This window comes from Tursiops truncatus, chromosome 12 (genome assembly GCF_011762595.2).
Source record: "Tursiops truncatus isolate mTurTru1 chromosome 12, mTurTru1.mat.Y, whole genome shotgun sequence".
NCBI classification, from domain to species: Eukaryota; Metazoa; Chordata; class Mammalia; order Artiodactyla; family Delphinidae; genus Tursiops; species Tursiops truncatus.
Window position 1 is genome coordinate 48,484,439 of NC_047045.1, and position 19,046 is coordinate 48,503,484.

General features: G+C 42.2%; 1 protein-coding gene across 2 annotated transcripts in view; it reads right to left on the reverse strand.

Moving 5' to 3' along the window:
• Positions 1-18,049, reverse strand: part of MAN1A1 (mannosidase alpha class 1A member 1) — a 179,913-nt gene extending 161,864 nt beyond the window's left edge. The window contains exons 1-2 of one of the 2 annotated variants that reach the window (XM_019951906.3): positions 17,764-18,047; positions 16,713-17,561 (exon numbers count right to left, since the gene is read on the reverse strand). In XM_019951906.3, coding sequence (XP_019807465.1) covers positions 16,713-17,321 — 609 coding nt within the window. In that variant the 5' untranslated portion in view covers positions 17,322-17,561; positions 17,764-18,047. Of the gene's footprint in view, positions 1-16,712 lie in introns of both variants that reach the window. The other variant, XM_033867667.2, reaches the window with a different exon arrangement.
• Positions 18,050-19,046: the final 997 nt, after the last annotated feature.

The following is a 19,046-nucleotide window of genomic DNA, read 5'->3' on the forward strand; positions in this document are numbered from 1 at the left end:
AGCTTTCAACTATAATCTCTTCAAATATTTTCTCGGGTGCTTTCTCTCTCTCTTCTCCTTCTGGGACCCCTATAATGCAAATGTTGCTGTGTTTAATGTTGTCCCAGAGGTCTCTTAGGCTGTCTTCATTTCTTTTCATCCTTTTTTTCTTTATTCTGTTCCCCAGCAGTGAATTCCACCATTCTGTCTTCCAGGTCACTTATCCGTTCTTCTGCCTCAGTTATTCTATTGATTCCTTCTAGTGTAGTTTTCATTTCAGTTATTGTATTGTTCATCTCTGTTTGTTTGTTCTTTAATTCTTCTAGGTCTTTGTTAAACATTTCTTGCATCTTCTTGATCTTTGCCTCCATTCTTTTTTCCGAGGTTCTGGATCATCTTCACTATCATTATTCTGAATTCTTTTTCTGGAAGGTTGCCTATCTCCACTTCATTTAATTGTTTTTCTGGGGTTTTATCTTGTTCCTTCATCTGGTACATAGCCCTCTGCCTTTCATGTTGTCTGTCTTTCTATGAATGTGGGTTTTGTTCCACAGGCTGCAGGATTGTAGTTCTTCTTGCTTCTCTCAATATTACTCTTAAGAGCAGCTTTTCCAAACAAAGTGATCACGGGTTTTACTTTCAGAATTAAGTGTAAAAAAACAGAACCAAAAAAAAAAAAGAAACCCTCAGCATGTGGTTTGCCACAAGCTGAGATGAAAGTAGTGTCAAGCTTTGTGTTCCTGCTTCCCCCCTATACTTCTCAGGCAAAGGAGTGACCCTGTGACAGGTGTCCCAGTGCTTTAGTCAAGGTGGGTAAGATCCTCAAGGGTCCCAAGGCATGGTGGGTGCGGTGGGGAGGCTGAGGGGCATTCACCTGTGTGAGCGTAGTGAGAGTAGGATGTGTGCCAGGGCCAGACGACCCCATGTCAAATCCCAGGTGAGGACCCAGGAGCTCTGTAACCTTGGGGCAACTTGCTTGAACCCTGTCGGCCTCAATTTCCTGTGTGTAAAACTGGGAAAATAATACAAATCACAGGGTTGTTCTGAGAATTAAATGAGTTTAAGTATGAAGAGTGGTAAGCACTGTGCCTAACTAGAAGTAAATACTCCACAAATGGTATGGTGTAATTCCTTTCATACTTTTCACCACTCTAGAATTAAAACTGCAGATAAAGGGGACACAATCTATACAAAGATGAGATTGTAAAAATCTAGTTATTGTTTCTTTTAATTATATATAGATCAAGCTACACAGAAAATCACTTAAGGAGACTATTCTCAGAAAAAGAAAAATAACACATGCATTCTACTGGGAGAAAGAAGGGAGCATATTTTAGACTATAACCAAGAAGGGGTATTTTTAATTAAATATTTAGTCTTGACTGGTACCGCAATTTTAAATCTAGAGAAAAAGTGGAAATTATCAGGCATTATTATTGTTGTTGTTATTCATAAATGAAACATACCTGGAAACTAATAGCCAAGGTTTGTGTCAATTAAGGAATAAAAATCTTATTTATTTATTTTTTTGTTGTTAGAGCACAGGCTCAGTAGTTGTGGTTCACGGGCTCAGTTGCCCCGCGGCACGCGGGATCCTCCCAGACCAGGGCTCGAACCTGTGTCCTCTGCATTGGCAGGCGGACCCCCAACCACTGCGCCACCAGGGAAGCCCTAAAAATCTTATTTTAAATATTAAGGCAAAATTCAGTTTCATAAAAGAAATCGCTAACTTGGGGTCTTGTTATATAAGGACAGAAAACTAGGGTGCATCATATACAGACACTCACTTATATGATCACTAATGTGTTCTGCACCCCTGGGGTTTGTGAAGACAGGATACTCTAGAGTGAAGTACAGGTGCAGTAATCTCACCTAGAAGTAGACAAAGAAGCTTCCCTCCCTGCCAGATTAGTTTAACACCTTCAGATCAGCTCTTGAAAGTGCTGTCTTCAAAAATCCTCCACTGTTTTGGAAAATCCTAGCAACACTATGGTGATGCCTGAGACTTCAAATCAATCAAAGGCATTCCTTCCTGATAGCTTTCAAGCAATTCCATTGAGAGCCAAAGGCCCACAAATATGCTAACCAATCATGTAACTGGACGGCTTTCTCCCTCAGGAATTCTAAACCCTAGCAGTGAGTGCCTGCAAGTCAGGGAAAAGGTGGTCTGTCTGTGTGCCAGTGCTAATGTCTGGACTCCACCTCTTAAGGTTGCAGGAAGCCAGAGTGCTGCTCAGTCCCTGCTGATAAGCATAGTCACTTCTGGATTATTAAGGAGACTAGTAATCTGACATGTAATATACGTAATTCCACTTGTGCTACCCTCTGCTATCCACTTTTGTGTCATCAGCACCACCTCTCTCTGAGAGAAAACAGAAAAGGATGGAAGATGATTAACAGCATGGGTAAAAAGCATGACAGAAAAATACAGCTACATTAAGCTAAATTAAGACAGCTAAAACTAATACCTGATTACATGTGGTGTATTTGGCCATAGAATCCTAAACCTCTATTACCACATCAAAGTCAAAGTAGAGTATTTAGGTCAAAACTTTCACTTATCAAGAACACATACATGCAGAGAGTAGTTTTCCTGATGAGGTATCTGCAGCTGGTTAACTCAGTCCTGGTATTACAGTCTATCAAACTTTTTCCTAGTCCCCAAAGAAGTCCCTTCTAAATGACCAAATTCTAGTGCCTCTACCTTACGAAAACCTAGAGTGTAATTCTCCAGATCACAGGTGGATGGAGGACTGCAAGCACAGGAACACATACACTGAAACGCAGATTTACAGGCATATTCTAATGAAACTATATTAACGAAGCATTAAGAAAGAAATAGATGAACAGAGTCTCTCTTCCCCACTCCACTAAGGGCAACTGTTTTTTAACCTCTGTATTTCAGCTTGTCACATCATGCTGCATCTTGGAATAGGACTCTTTCCTATTTATATAATTACAACTGTCTGTCTGTTTTCAATTTTAGAAGCATTTGGCAAGGCATGGCAATACAAATACCCTTTGATTTTAACTTTTCCTATTTTCCTTTCCACCAATGGCAAACAGATTTAAATTCTAAGGTTGGAAAAAGTAGATGGGGCTGGGGGGCTGTGGCATTGAAAAAAAAAAGCTAGAAAAAAAGGAGACTAAATGAAACATACTCATGGCCAACAAGAATACCTTTACTTCTTAATTGGTTTTTATTAAACAAATTCTACTTTGAAACCTAAGATGAAAAAACTTAAAAATATCATAGCTCAAGTTTTCTATTGTTTTAGGTTGAATCATAAGAACTTACATATCACCTCTTATGTTAAGACTAAATTCAGCCAAAATAGTCTTCAGAAAGTTTTTAATATAATGTTCCAATAAAAGAAAGTAAACTTTAAGAACATTAGTTGGTGTTCTGTTTCCAAATCTAATCCTCCAGGCATAAACTACAAAGTTAATAAAGAACAGATTAAAACCAACCAAGAACAAATTATTCATTCCGTTTTCCATTTCACTCTTCAATTCTTGTTTTAAATGCACTAGGAATCTCTGCTGCCAATGTAGTTAAAGCTGCAGCAGCTCTAATAATCAACGGATCTTATCACAAAGGGTATAGATACTTCCTAAATGAAAGCACCATATGCCTAATTATTGAGCTAAATTTATACCCGTAGCTATCTCTGAATGAAACATATTCAGCTTTTTCAGCTCACAAAACATTTCTTTCCATGCCCTTAAGGTATTTTAGATTTCATTCTTCTCCTTTGACTTTTTTCCTCTTCCCATATCTAAGTGTTTGTGTGACACCAGGCTGGGAAGCCAGAGGTAACTGGCCACTGATGAATGGACACCCTCTCCCTCGTTTTTCTAAGGACGACCATCACTTCTGTGAGATGACAACTGAAGAGGCAAAAGAATGCTTTCTTTCCTGCCACGGGAAGCAGCAATTTTGGCAACAACAACTAAGCAGGGAGGTAACAGCAGAAAATAAAACTATTGGTTAACACAGCAATACTGCAGCCCAAACTTCCTTTTCTTTCCTGGAAGTGACTTCTCAAAACCAGTTCTTACCAACAATCCCTTTTCTTAACCTATTACTCCAATCAATCCCTAGTTGCTAATAAATACTATTTATTGAATAATGCTATGTACCAGGAATCGTGCAGAGAGATTCACATACATTTTCTACTTTAATTCTTAGAAGAACTCTGCAAAAGGGAATTATTAGCCCCATTTCACAGATGGAAGGGGAGGCTCAGAAGGGTTTCTACTCTGCCATCTTGTCTCACCGTCTGAGTAGGTTGTAAAGAATTTTGGTGACATACTTAAATTGTTTCTCATTTTGGTTGTATTTAAGACAAACTGCCCTCCACTGTTAAATTCTGGACCATGAACCTATGGAGTAGAAAAAGGCGTCTCCACACTGAGGAGGTCTAAACTCCAGATGGAAGATAACCATGCCCATGAACTTAGCAACAAACAGGCCAAAGACAGAAACAATCAATGCCACATGACTTCGGAGAAGGGAGAGATCAGTAAAGGTTGGGAATGTGAGAGAGGGCTTCAGGGAGGCATAGATTTTTGCGCAAATGAGAAGACACTCCATTTGTGAAGAATAAAATAAGGTGTGTTTTGGAGACAGTACCTATGCAAGTTTAGCTGAAGCACAGAGTCCTTCCTAATTTAAGGGATGTGACTCCAGCAAACTGAGGCAGATTTGTAGAAGACAATGAATGCCAGCCTAAGGAGTTGGGACTTCATTATAGAACAATGTTTCTTAAACTTCAGTCACTGGACCAGTGGTATCAGCATCACCTACAGGAATATGTTAAAAATGCAAATTCTGGGGCCCACCCAGACCTACTGAATTAGAAACTCTGGAAGCAGCAACTTGCAATCTGAGTGCTAACGTGCTCTCCAGGTGACTCTCAAGCTGGCTAAAGTTTGAATCAGTGCTCCATAGGAAACGAGGCCCACTAAAACCTGAGCTGGGCAACAGGAGAGAAGTGATATTTTGGGAAGATTAATCTAATAGTGATCTGCAGAATGAACTGGAAAAGGGACCATGTGCAAATTCATGAAATTTACAGAGCCTCTACCATGCAATTATTTCTATGAGACAACACTTTTCAGGAGAGATAATATTAAACTGGGAAACAGAAGACTAAGGTTCTTTCTCAAAATATTACACCTTCTTACAGAGAAAATTTTTATTAAATTCTAATTTCGTGGAAATAACACCTAACCTATGACTTTTCATTTCAATGTGGTATTGTAGGCACTATTTATAAAAACACCATGGTCTCCCAAAAATGTTTGCTGGGATAGGGAAAAAAAAAAAAAAAAAAAACCCACACTAACTTTAATTACAGTGTACCATGTACAAAACTGAAATGTAAGAAAAATGACAACTCTTATTAAATGTAGTCCACAGCTCTAGATAATAATGAACAGAAATGAATGAGGACTCTACCTAATTTAAAAATGAAAAAATGCTGAGTGTAAATATAAAGCAGACTAACTTTTAAGCAAAACAGGACTTTTTATATTCAAGTAAGTGTCGACCTTCAAAAGAATCTCACAAGTACCCACATTTATTTCAGTGATGTTACATCCGCTCAAAAGACTTTTTTTTATGAACCACCTTCACAGCCAGTTTACAAGTCATGTAAGAAAATGAATACAGCTTTTCACTTTATAAATCATTCTAAAAACAACTTTAAAACTAGAAAAGATGATTCCTACATTGATGAATCTCTTTATTCACTAGATCTGGTTCTGAATGACTTTTGACTGTTATAAAAAAAAATCAGGTCTCCCCTCCAAGACAATGGCCTGTAGCCCATGAGGACAGGAAGCAGGGGTTCCAAAGATGAGTGGACACCACTTTTGGAATATGTGATTATTTAAAGGGGGGAGGGTGTCACACTTAACCTAAGTAATTCCTCCTGGTATTAAAAAGGTGTATTTATTCAACTAATATTTACTAGGTGCTAGCTATTATGGGTGAGGCCCAGGGCTACGGCTCCGGTGGACGAATACAGGGGAAGCTCTTTCTCCTGCTCTTAACATGACAGTCCTGTAACAGATTCATGACTGTGAAGAACCAACATCACAGAGATTCTGTACCCTCAGAGTAAGTGAAAACAGAAGTACTTCTAACCTCTGCTGTGGCTTTATCTTATTACTGATAGAACACTTAATAAATCATAATTTTTATTCACCGTAACTGCTAAAGCTGCTTTCAACAGTAGTTAATAAATCATCTTCATTTTTATGCTCCTCCAATTAGCTGCTCACCCCACCTGCTTTTTTTTCTTTTTTAAGCTAAGCTCTTCATCACACATTCTAAGTTAAGCAAGCCCTAGGAGGATTAAATAATGAAGACTAACCAAAATGCTTAATATGAGTGAACGTATACAATGTATTAAACACATGCCAATCATAAAACACGTTTTTTACTACATAAACTTCCTTTTACACTTACCAAGAATGCCTTATAAACCTGACTCAGGCTAACTCCTGAAATCACAACATGGACCTCGTTGAGGCATTTCTAATCATGAGATGAAAACTTGTAGTTGACTAGATACATTTTGACAATCAACACTGCTAGTTGACTACAAAAATAACATGTCTCAGAGAACAGCATCCTAAATATTCTAAAATGACTATCATCTCAAACCACAATTTATAAAAATAATATAGTACATTTATGTCAACCATTATTCACCATGTTAACACCAGTCTCAAAGCCAAATTTAAACAGTTCTGGCATTTGGCAGACTTTTATGAACTAACCAAGGTCAGAATATAAATACATTTTGAAATGTGCAGCTCCTCACTACCTCAAAAAAGCATGACTAAAAACACGTTTATTTGGAGTTAGCCAAAAAAAAAAAAAAAGCCTAAACTTCATAAATAAATCATGCTTTTCTTTTATTCTAAAATCAAATACCTTAGACAAAATGCACATTTATCCTATTTAAGACACCAAAGGCCTCTAATATATAAGACCAGCCTGCCCCTTCAAACGTCAACATGTATATTGCTTTGAAATCTTATTGACAATTTCCTTTTGGTTAATTTTTCTTCTTTAAGAATTCAGCTTTGTCAGACTTGCCATTTTCTGGCACCACGAAAAAAAAAAAAACAACAAACCACTTCTGAAATTCTATTTGGACCATTTCTGAGCTTCAACTATGATCTTAAAATATTAGGAAGCCATCCTGATGAATTCTAAAAAAGAAGATTCCATCCCTCCTTTCCCAGATCTTCAGAGAGGCCAACATCTTCCTCAAATATGTGATGCAAAAACCCAACGATAACAATGAAGATGAGCTGCTGGAAGCTGGTGGGCTGCATCTTGGCTGAGGGAAGGCAGGCTGTTCCAACATGCTTGGTAGGTACTCCTATCAATAAAGGGCACTTATAATCCTAGGGGTCCAGCCCAGGGAAGAGGCAAATTTTGCTGCTGTGTTTAGTAGACAACGCTGTCCACTGCCTTTCAGGACTTTGCCCCCTTCAGGAGCCATGTGCCTGACAGATCCATCTTCTCTGACACCCACTTCTTAGTCTCCAAGCTCTGCCTTCGTCCCAATCCTGCTTCTTTAAAAGCCTCCTTGTCCTATACAACTCACAGTGAGGAAATCCAACTAGTCACCCAACCCAGGAGGAAATGCTGCTTAAAGAAAGGAAAATTAAATATATAAGATACTGTTTCATCACCCATGAAATATATAGAGTCAAGACTAGGTTCACTACATTACAGGTGGAAGTATACATTGTTTTTGGAAAGTCATCCCTCAAAATGTACTACGATCCTTTGACTTATTCATTTCCTCTACTAGGAATTTAAGGGGAAATCCTACTCATGGGGTTGGGGGCAGCAATGAAAAATGAGCTGGAATCTTAATGGACAAAGGTGTTTATTTCAGCATTTTAAAATAAAAAAACTGGAAAAAATCTATATGTTCAGGTCCAAGGGCATGGTTAAATAAACTATGATGCTTCTATTTCATATACTATGCTATCATAAAATTACACTAAAAGAAAATGAAAAAGAAACATGTATACATAGTGTGGTTATAACTGGGGGAAAAAATAACCTATATGTTGGGGCAGGAAGTGTTGACACTGCTTGTGACAGTGATTGAACTGTGAAGGATTTTTTTTTTCTTTTTTCTACTCCTGTGTACTTTCAAAATGTTCTTTCCTGAGCAAGTGTTACTTTATAATGAAATAACACAGTGAAAGATACTTGCTTCTTTTACAAACCCATTCTCACCCTCGTTAAGATAAATCTCAAAGTATAATAATTTCTGCTGGGCAAGTTTAGTGATATTGTTTTAATAGCAGCCTTTAAGAAGCAATACATCAACAAAAGGGAGGCACTGATGGTGAAATTTCAGGCAGCTGGGAATGAGACTTTGAGACTAGGTATACACCCCGTGCTACCTTCATCATTCCACAGGTCTGTCCTTTTGCTTTGTGCCCAAACAGACAGACATACAGTGAGGAAACACAACTACTAAACACTATTAGTAGTTGCAGCACGTATTCTTGTGAAAGAGGAACTAGAGTCAATCATGGCTCAAACATCAGCTCAGGGAAGCTGGACGTGGCCACCCCCAGTGTAGACCATGAGCCTTGGACTCCTATCTCTGGACCCTCTTGTCCCTTAGGAGAATCAAGTGCTCTTCATGGGACTTTGAAAAGACCTTTCCAGGACCTCCCTGGCGGTCCGGTGGTTAGGACTCCAAGCTTCCACTGCAGCGGTGGGGGGGGGGTTCGATCCCTGGTCGGGGAACTAAGATCCCTCAAGCCACACAGCTGGGCCCCCAAAAAAGATCTTTCCATTGGCAGATATGAAGATTCCAGCAATAGCTCATGGTCTTTGGATGGCCCAAGTTCATGTCTCAACCACAATCATTCACAGGCCCATGTACATCATTATTACTGCACCTTTTCTCATAAACTCCTGGCCTAGGCAAGTGTTGCAACAAAGATTGTCTTAGTGCATAGTGCGCTGTATTATTAAGCCACCCCTGCAGAGCTCGGCACCCTTCACCAGGTTTTTATCCCCTCACTTCCAGTCCTTCTCTCATACTAAGCACCTTCACACTAGGCACTGGAGACATCACAATCTAATGGGAGACCCACATATATAAATACATAAAAAAGTATTTATATAATACTTAATATAAAAATAAAAAGTTAATATAAATGTTAATAATATTAACAAATCAAAGTTAATATAATATGACCTGCGTGTCACTGTATGAAAGGATGTAGAACAACAGTGACCAGAAAGTACAGGAGCAAATGAGGGACTGGGCCTTTGATAAGCTTAAGAGCGAGGGAGACAAATGGACTGGCAGTAAAAAGGAAGTGAGGCAGCGTTTTAGTTACGAAAGTCAACTAAGTAACAAAGGCTACATGGGCTTTTTAATTTCATTATCTCTGTTCTGGATTATCTGCAGCTCTGCTGGGCTCTAATGTACCTAAAGCAACTGCCAGAGTATTCATGACAGGAATGAGGGCTGCGACTTTTCAATGCTCTTAAGCCTTAATCTCATTTGGTTTTCTTTCAAGTACCTAATGATCACAGAAGTCTTTATCAGGACTCAGTGTGTGGGGTGGGGGGGGGGGGGGCAGTGCTGCTGCATTCTGCAGAGCAAAGGAACTAGCCAGGGTTGCTTTCCTTCTAGGACGGTCTCAGTGGGCTTCTTGCTGCTGGCCTGCTACAGGGCTGAGGAGGAGGGAGGGCCAGGCCAGCCAGCCTCCAAAGCGTATGTTCTCATTAGAGACAAGATGTCACAGGCATCTCACAGGGGCCTGAGAGCTAAGAGGCAGTTTCCAGCTCTGTAGTTAGTGCACTGGGGGAATCTCAGGAAGTCACAGCTCACAGGGCCCCGTTTCTCATATGTAAAATGAGTACCGGGGTTAAGCATCTCTGAGGTCCTTCTGGGCCTGATACCTTAATAAATCTAATTTCAAAGCTCTCAAAAAAGGCCAAAATCTGTGAGTTACGAAGTACAGCTGATTTATGTGAATTTTGACTACCAGGTGACAGACTGAGCTCTGATTATAGAACTGACCACAATTACATAAATTTTTGCCAAATCTAAAATAATTTTCTTCTCACTTCTTAAAAACATTCCTCCAAAGACAAAACAGGTTAAAATGCATTTTACTTAATCCCTCTTTTTCTCTATTTCGGGGAACAATTTCAATGCTTAAGGAAGTAACTCAAGAACTGTGATCATTCTGAGAAGATGGTACTTCAGGAACAAGCACATCTGACTGTGAGAAAGAGACTAATTCTTTAACACATATTTTGAACTACAGAAGCTGGAAAAGTATGTAATTTTAAGGATAGCAAAAGTTTTTTCGAATTTGGCAGGAATGTGAGAAAATCAGAGTTGACAGTAGCACAGTAAAATCATAGCTGTCTGGAATGATCATCCTGAACTGGAAATGTATCCCTTTAAGCAAACCTAATTTAAACTGTTTTTGATAACTTTTTGAAACATGCTTACTCACTTCCCTCATGTATTAAACAGTAGCTGAAACAATGTAGTCTCCGTTTGATGGCTTTACGTAGTGATTAATAACAGTAGGAACAGCAAGCAACATTTATTATACACTCCCTGCATACTTGATACCATTCTAAGTGCTCTGTGAGGATGATCACATTTAAACTTTCCAATCCAACAAAGTGGGTACATTTACTACCTCCATTTTACAAATGACAAAACTGAAGCTCTGACAGATTAAGCAATTTGCTTAAGGTCACAAAGCTAGTAAATGGAAGAGGCCAGATTCAGACCCAAATCAACTGACTCCCAAAACTAGCCCTTCTCACAACACCATGTTGTTGCAAATGAATGGAGCAGGGGCAGGTAAAAATCATCCAGAGAATCTCCAGGACCTACTTGGGTGAAGAGAACTATGTGCTCCTATAATGAAGAGACCACAGATTGGTGTGATTTTTAAATGTATGTCTGCTTTTTTTTTTAAATGTAAGTGTAGTTGCTGTACAGTATTATATGAGTTATAGATGTATAGTACAGTGATTAAAGGTTATACTCCATTTATTGTTATTATAAAATACTGGCTATATTCCCATGTTATACAACATCCCCTTGCAGCTTATTTTACACCTAATAGTTTGTACCTCTTATTCCCCTATCCCTATATTGCCCCCCTCCGCTTTCCCTCTCCCCACTGGTAACCACCAGTTTGCTCTCTATATCTGTGAGTCTGCTTCATTTTTGTTATATTCGTTAGTTTGTCATATATCATGGATTCCACAGATAAGTGATATCATTAAATGTATGTCTACTTTTAAAAACACATACTCCTTCAGATTAGCTTTCCATTCTTCTGTTATGCATTGCACAATGTCCAAAGAGCATGTACATTTATAGTTTAAAAGAGCTCCTCGACGTTGGCCCACACCTTTTCTCTTTTTTTCTCCCTATTTCTCCCCCATCTCTCTTTGTAAAGAATGACCAATTGAACGATTACTAATGCCTCTGTTTCCTGCAGATATCTTTATAAGGAGAAAAAGATGTCATCAAATTTTCCCTGGGTGGTTTTAAAAAGAGGCCTTCTGAATTATGCCCCTAGTAAGTTTTGTGTTTTTTAATTACTATAGTTAATGTAACTTAACTAATACGAGGTCAAAGTTATAATACTGCAGGACTGTACATGTTTTGTACTCACTTGACATTAGTGTCTGCAAATAATGAATACAGGCAGTCAATTTATACACCTCTCTGGCATTTTACTTAGGAGACAAGCCATGTCAGGATAATGAGCAACATTCCATCCAGGACTGGGCTTCTATTCTCAACTCTACCACTAACTAGCAAAGTGATTTCCAGAACAATCTTTGCATCTCAGTTGCCTCTATTGTAGCTATCTCTAAAGTCTCATTCAGATACAATATTTTACGGCTTAGAGCATATGTTTACTTTTAAAAATCAGAGTTATAATTTTTAAGGCATATTTTTGGTAACAGAAAAAAAATTTTGCAGACTTTGTGTAAAGGACCTTTAAACATATTTAGTAGTAAAGGGTGGGGGACTAGAGGTTGTTCAATTATTTAACACTAAACAAGGTGCTAGACAAAGAACACTGAGGGAAAAGTCAAGACTTAGTTTCCCCAAAGAAAGAATCTCTTCCTTGAACTACCAAACATTGGCTTCTCCTGTATCATTTTTGCCTACTTAGGGAAAAGGCATGTCACAGTATCCCTGGAGCCCACAGGGGGGCTGCTCCCATTTTGACCAACCAAAACTTACCTTTGACAAACACATACATTTTTGTGGTTTTGCAGGTTATAAAGAACTTAAAAGGCCACAGGTTCTCTACTGGGTTATGAGGTATAAGCAGGGTCCAGTGCAGTGCTGATCTACCCATGTATGTTTAGCCCTCACACTGATCTGTTGGGTTTCCTCCCCTCTGACCTTGAGACACATGCTTTAAACGCTCTCTAATAAAGAATTTGTATTACCATAGCTTATTAAATAATTTAATACAAATATGTTAACTAAGCTGCTGAAGCCCAACAAATTCAGATCTCATCCAGAGACACTTTTCACACATGTGAAACATTAGCATAAATTTCTCAAAGTGGTTTAATTATTAGCTCACCTAAGAGATGCAGATGCATTTACTCAAAAATGCATTTTTTTAACCTCTTTTCCACAGCCTAAACTAGGCTCTAGGTCCTATATAGAGTTCCTTTATATGAATGTTAAGAATGTTAAGTTACCCAATATGAGGAAGACAGAATACTCCTCCCAGACAAATTATCAATAGCTTACAGAAAATTAAGTTGAGCATAACTGATTATCCATTAACAATCTTCTCCTGCTTTTGTATATTAATGTTCAACAGTCAGCATCTACTCTAATACATACACTGTTGACACCTTAATTTATTTATTTACTTGTTAAAGAGAGAAGCCTCTTACAAACACTCCATGACCTACCTGCTCTGGGAAAGGTCCAAAGAGTGGGGAAATCTTGCATTTGCCCATGTTCAATGTCCAGTGTGTTTCAGAACAGGGTGAGCAGAACAGGCAAGGTAACCCAAGGACATCTAAGCTCCTTCAGACTCAGGTCTTCAAACTGTGGTCTTATTTTGCAAATATTATTTTCCACACTACTACCCACACAAATAAGTTAAGTTTCAAATAAAAAATGTCTTGTTTTAATAGGTCAAGGTAGATTATTCCTATGTCTGACCTTTAATAAAAGGGTTAATCGTCAATAGTTAACATAAATTATAGACTCCAGAACAACCTAAGGCTAGTGTAAGGCATAAAAATATATATTCACCATTAGCCATCAATATGAAAATTTTCTTTCAACTTTTTATAATAAATAGTTCTGGAATTAAAAACTAAAGCCTGTTTGGAGAAACCTAGAGAAGACAACTGTGACCCTACAGCTAACTGGTCCGAAAACCTTACCTGATAGGCCCAAAGCTGGCTGTCAGCCTCCCCACCCCCACCCCACTTAGACTGGTAGGAGTTCCAGTCTGAGAAGGGAGGAATCCCACTGATAATTTGATAATTAGGGCTCTAATCCTAAAGGACAGTGCAGGCTCTTTGTAGTGACTCCCCGCAAAGGCTTCCTGATTTTAAAAAAGAGTTGGGGTGGAAGGAAAAATGGACTACTTTTCTAAAAATTCCATGGTGGTCTTTAACTTCTGTACTTCGTTTGTCTACCAGTGCTTTTTAAAGTTAAGGACCACTTGAGCACAATTTTTAAAAGATCAATCTCATGAGAATATGCACTATGTGTGTGCTGTAAATTTCAGGGAAATCCCAGAGTTAATTTATCGACAAAGTTTTCATGGGGTGGGGGGCTGTCTTCATTTCGGCTTTAAGTTTTACATCAAATGTTTACCACCCATCAGAGATCAGAACTGGGAAGCACGTAGCACCTTTATGTGAAGGGTGCTAGGCAATAAATACCCTATTTGAAATGAGAAAGTGTTTCCCCTTAGCACAAATTTGTTAAAAATTTACCAGGGTACCAGTAACACAGCTGTGTTGGCAATATAAAAATAGCACTGGCTGTCTTTAAACCAAATTTACAAAGTGAAAGTTTGGCTCAGATATTACAGTCCAAGCTCCCAACATGTGAGACTTGCTTATACCTTCTAAATTCTACCCATAAAACTGTTAGTACTTTCAGGTGTGACAGAGAACCCAAGTATATGAAGAGAACTAGAAAATACAGGAACGATAAAAATCAAGATCAAGGCAAAGATCCGTTGGTCCATGACAGGGCATACATGGTGGTACCTGAACTGAATCTAGATGTGTAAAGTCCAGAGCCTTATTCACAGCGGGCAAGCACTCTTTCCTCTCTAAAACTGAACATTTACAGTGTACTTTTAGAATAACATGAGTAACTTTTTTTTTTTTTTTTGGTTTCCAAAGGAACACATCTGCCTGAACTAATCTGATGAAAATCCATAATCCATTCCTTCCCGTTAGCCTTTGACTACATACTGAAGCTAATCATGCTGGCTTCCCTGCCCCCTGGGTTCTCACCGCAACAAGAAATTTTAAAGAACCCATTTAGTTCAACCACTTTATGCCAAGACTGGGCAGTTTCAAAACATCTAGGTGCGAAGATGTTAGCACCACATGGACATAGGAGACTACATAAATTTCCTTTATGTGGTTCATTAAGACCTTCTGATCTAGAGACATAGATAACATGGATCTAATAAGGACAGATATGCATCACTAACTGTTAATATGCTGTCCTGAATTGACTGCTACTGTCTTAGTGCTTCTAATCACTAACTGTTAATATGCTGTCCTGAATTGACTGCTACTGTCTTAGTGCTTCTGCTCTAGATGCACTTTTAATCACTACTGGTCAGCACTGATAGCTTTTTCACATCCATGCATCTTTAGTATTTAAAATAATTTCCTGGGACAATTTCCTGTGATCTGCACTAACTGGCAGCGCATAGGAATTTAGAGGAATGAAACGTGTGAATTACACTGCTTCAAACTTAAGAGAAACATAAGCAGATACAAATTTGGGGCTAAATTATCTATGGGTTTTGGTTGGCTATTTTCAAGGAGGCTGAGAGATGAAGAGGAGAGGGAGATGGTTGGTGAAAGCAGAGACTTTTTTCCACCTTCCTGGTTTTGCAGCACTGACAGGATTTCTTGGAGAAGGGAAACTGCTAGACAGAAGTTGTCACAGGGAGTAAAATCCAACCCCCCCCCGCCCCCGCTCAAGTCTAGGAGGGTTCTATGCCTGAGGAAGGGTCTCAAAGCAGGAAGGCTGATGGGCTGTGGAAGGAAGCTACTTGCACAGGAGGGATGAATCAAGGCATTCTGCCTAGGGTAAACTGAAAGGCACCCAAAGCCACTTAAACTTGCTCAATTACAGCTTAACCAAATTCATCTGGTCTTTATACTAAAATCAGAAATCCTACAACAATCAAGCTGCCTCCATTCTGGAGCCACTCAAGCTAAGTACCTCTTCACAACCTCAAAATTGTCTCTGAAAATTGGGGGGGGAATCAGGAAGCTTCCTTTCCTGATTACCTGCCCAATGTCAAAACACAAAATTTATTTTCACAGAGACTCTGTGAACCTTAAAAAATGACAAATATATTACTTCCATTCATAATGTATTTTAGAAATTGGAATCAAGATTTGAGATGAAATGCTTTTAATAATGGTTCCTGCAGCTCTTGGATTGTGTAAAAAAACAGGCTGGCATAGTTTCACAGGGGAGAGTAGCTGTAAAAGGAGGCATGTCCACAGAGAGCCTGGTGACAAGAGGAAGTCCGGGCTTCAAGTCCTGACTCAATCACTAACTGGTTCTCGGGCTCTGGACCCTTCAACTTTCATCTTTAAAATGACAGTCCGAAAGGGTTTGGAAGGTCCTCTTCAGCTTTAAGCTAGGCATGAACTAACCACATGTTACAAGTTCTAACTGAAAAACACAGGAAAGAAATTATGAAAGACTTATCAAAGTCCATGTTTGTCCTAGATTAAGTTTGTCATCATTGTGCTGCTGTGGAGGAAAACCTGTTGCATCACATGGAGTACTGTTTTTCTGACTACACCCGAAATGCAAGAGGTAGTAGGCTGGCCTTTTACATTTTCCATTTTTTGAAAAGTAAACAACAGTGTGCTCCCTATGATAGGAAGTTCTCGAGTTTCACCTTTATAGGCTGTAAGTACACACAGGATGCCACCTGGCAGAATGGGGCCACCTGACCCAACGCGGGGTGTGCTGGCTTGCTGTTAGAACATTTCTATCATGCGTGATTGATACTTTGCGTTTACATGCAAGCTTCATTTCAAAGCCACGTCCAAGCCTCATTAGAGGGCTGTTTGGAACCTTCACTGTCACTGCTCTCAGGGACGATTAACCATGGATCAGGCAGTGAAAGAGGAGGTTTGCACAGCACCTGCCCATGTATTTAATACCTACCTTGTGTGGCTTATGCTCACCGGAGCATGCAAGTTAAGAACAACGGGATTCAACCTCAGATAATAATTGGCCCCATCTACTCTGACACTGAAATGGAAACGAAAGAGCCTTTGATACTGCACCTGGTGTAAGTGGAAAACCATGTCTCCCCACACTGTAATGTTACAGTCTTAAAGAGTTTCAAAGGTTTGTCGTTTCTCCCAGAAAAACACTGCGAGTCCGCAGGGATTTCTAGCCGGGTGCACTCACCTCTTTGATCTTCTCCCTTTTCTCGCGGATGGCGGCGTCGGCAGGCTCCCCGTCAATCGCCCCAACGAGTGGTGCTAAGTCCACTGGAGGCAGCATCTTGAACCCCACCCTGTTACTCAGCTGGTCCTGGGCCACCTTCTCCTTCTCCATCAGGATGTCTCTTTGGATCTCCTCGGGCAGCTTCTGCAGGGTCTCCTTGGCTTCCCTCAGAGCCCGCTCGTGGTTTTCACGGATCCTGGCCAAGTTGTCCTCCAGGGCGGCCGCGGGGTCCCCGGGCGCGCCCTCCTCGCCGCGCCGGGCTCGCCCATCTGCCGCGTCCTCGGCGCGCGCCCCGGGCCCGGGCTTGCGGTCGGCGGGCGGCTGCAGGGCGGGGCTGGAGTGGAACAGGACCCCGCTGAGCAGCTTGGAAGAGTCCGGCAGGAAGAAGATCGCCCCGAAGCAGAGCGTGATGAAGGCGCTGAACACCAACAGCAGCACGAACTTCTCCGTCAGGCGGAAGGCGGCGGGGCCGGACCCCTTCCTGCCACCGCCGAGCCCCCCACCCAGGCCGCCGCCCAGGCCGCTGCCCGCGGGACTACTGAAGAGCGGCAACAGGCCCCCAACCGGCATCGCTCCCGCTGCCGCCTGGCTGCCCGCTGTCCAGTGGCCTTGCGCCGCGCCGCTCAGCAGCCAAACTTCGCCGCCGCCCGGCGTCAGCGGCTGCGGGGCTGGGTTCTGCGCATCCAGGCCGCCCAAACCCCCCGCCTGAGTTGCAGGTATCCCTTGGGGAGACAACTCCCCTCCGAGTCTTCTCCCCGGGGCGGCTCCTCTGGCAAATAAACAGGCGCGACAGAGCTCTCGCTGCAGCCCCTGCGGGGAGAACAACAGTAAACCGTAGTAACTACGATGATGGTGATAAAGTTTCCACCGGTCTCCGCCCTCCGACGGCCGCGAGAGCCGCCAGGACAGCTCTCCCTACACGGAGTCCGGCTCCCGGCACCGCCCTCGGAGCTCACACTTTGGACTTGGGGTGAAGTTTGCAGGTCTCGGGGGCGGGCTGTCCCGTGCACACCTGGAGCAGAGCCGTGCGCGGGCACCTCCTGGAGAGGGCAGCGCACCTCTGCGCCGCAGAGGCGCAGCGTGGGTGGGGGGGGCTAGTCAACTTCGCCCGCTCCTCATCCCGAAGCTCGAACTAGCTGTGTCTCCGCTTCCCAGTTGGCGGGTGCGCGTGCAGCCCGGCCGCCCCGCAGCGCTGGTAGCCGCTCAGCTGGGCTAGCGCGCCGACCTGCGGGCGAGCAGGAGCGAGCGGGGGAGCAAGACGCCCTCCACCGCGGCTCCTCAAGCACTAACACCACTGCCGGTCTCGAGGCGGTCGGAAACGAGGGCGGTGACGCGGCCCGAGAGTGATGGCGCGGCCGGGCCAATCACGAGCGGCTCAGGGTCCCGCGGGGGCGGGGCCGAGGCGGGGAGGGGGCAGCGCCGGGAGGGGAGTTTACGGGAAGCGCAGCCTCGCAGGGGCCCGGCCGGGGGCTGGGAGGTAGCGGGGCCCGGAGGCGCGAGGCGGGTGTGGGTGGCGGCGGGGAGGGTGGCCAGACCCGCTGCGGAGGCCAAGGGCGGGAGGCGGCGGGCGGGGCACGGGGTTGGGGAGCTTATCCCGCTCCGGCCTCGGGCCCGGGTCCCAGGGGCGGTTGGTCTCGAATTGCTGGGGGAGGCGCCTGGGCTGATGCGGGACCTCCCCGCTGTCCCCTCGGACCTGCGCCTGGCCGTGCGGGGCCCGCCCGGAGGAGGGCCAAGAAGGACAGGGTCTTGCAGAGAATTGCCAGATTGTTATGACGTGCGTCTTTTCTCCAGTTATCCTCCTTTAACCCAAGGCAGGGATTCCCCCAGTGCTCGGTAGCCGTTAACCCAAAAGTCCCTCGGTGAGGAGCTGTGATTTGGAGAGCTTTTGAGCTCAGCTTTGGGGCTGTCCGGTCGAACATCCCTTTACATCCGGAGACTTTATAATGGTTTTGTGGTTGCTTAGGGAGTCTTCGTGTTCATCCTCAACCCCCTTTAAAAAAAAAAAAAAAAGTTGTGTAGCTCCCCCACCCACTCCCACTTTCAAAATTAATTTATCTCATGCAAGTTGGTCATATTTTCCATTTAAAGAAGACAGTTTTGTGCTGCCATAGCTTCAAGTAATAAGTTTCAACACTGTTGAAATTAAGTCTTGGATTTGACCACTTCGAGGGAAGTAAGGACTTGGTCCACCAGAGATTGTCTTCAAGACAGCATTATTTTACAAAATGTGTTCGTAATTCCCCTGTTGCTCTGCAAATAAAGGGTTATCAGAGAGGAAAGAGTTGACTGACTTCC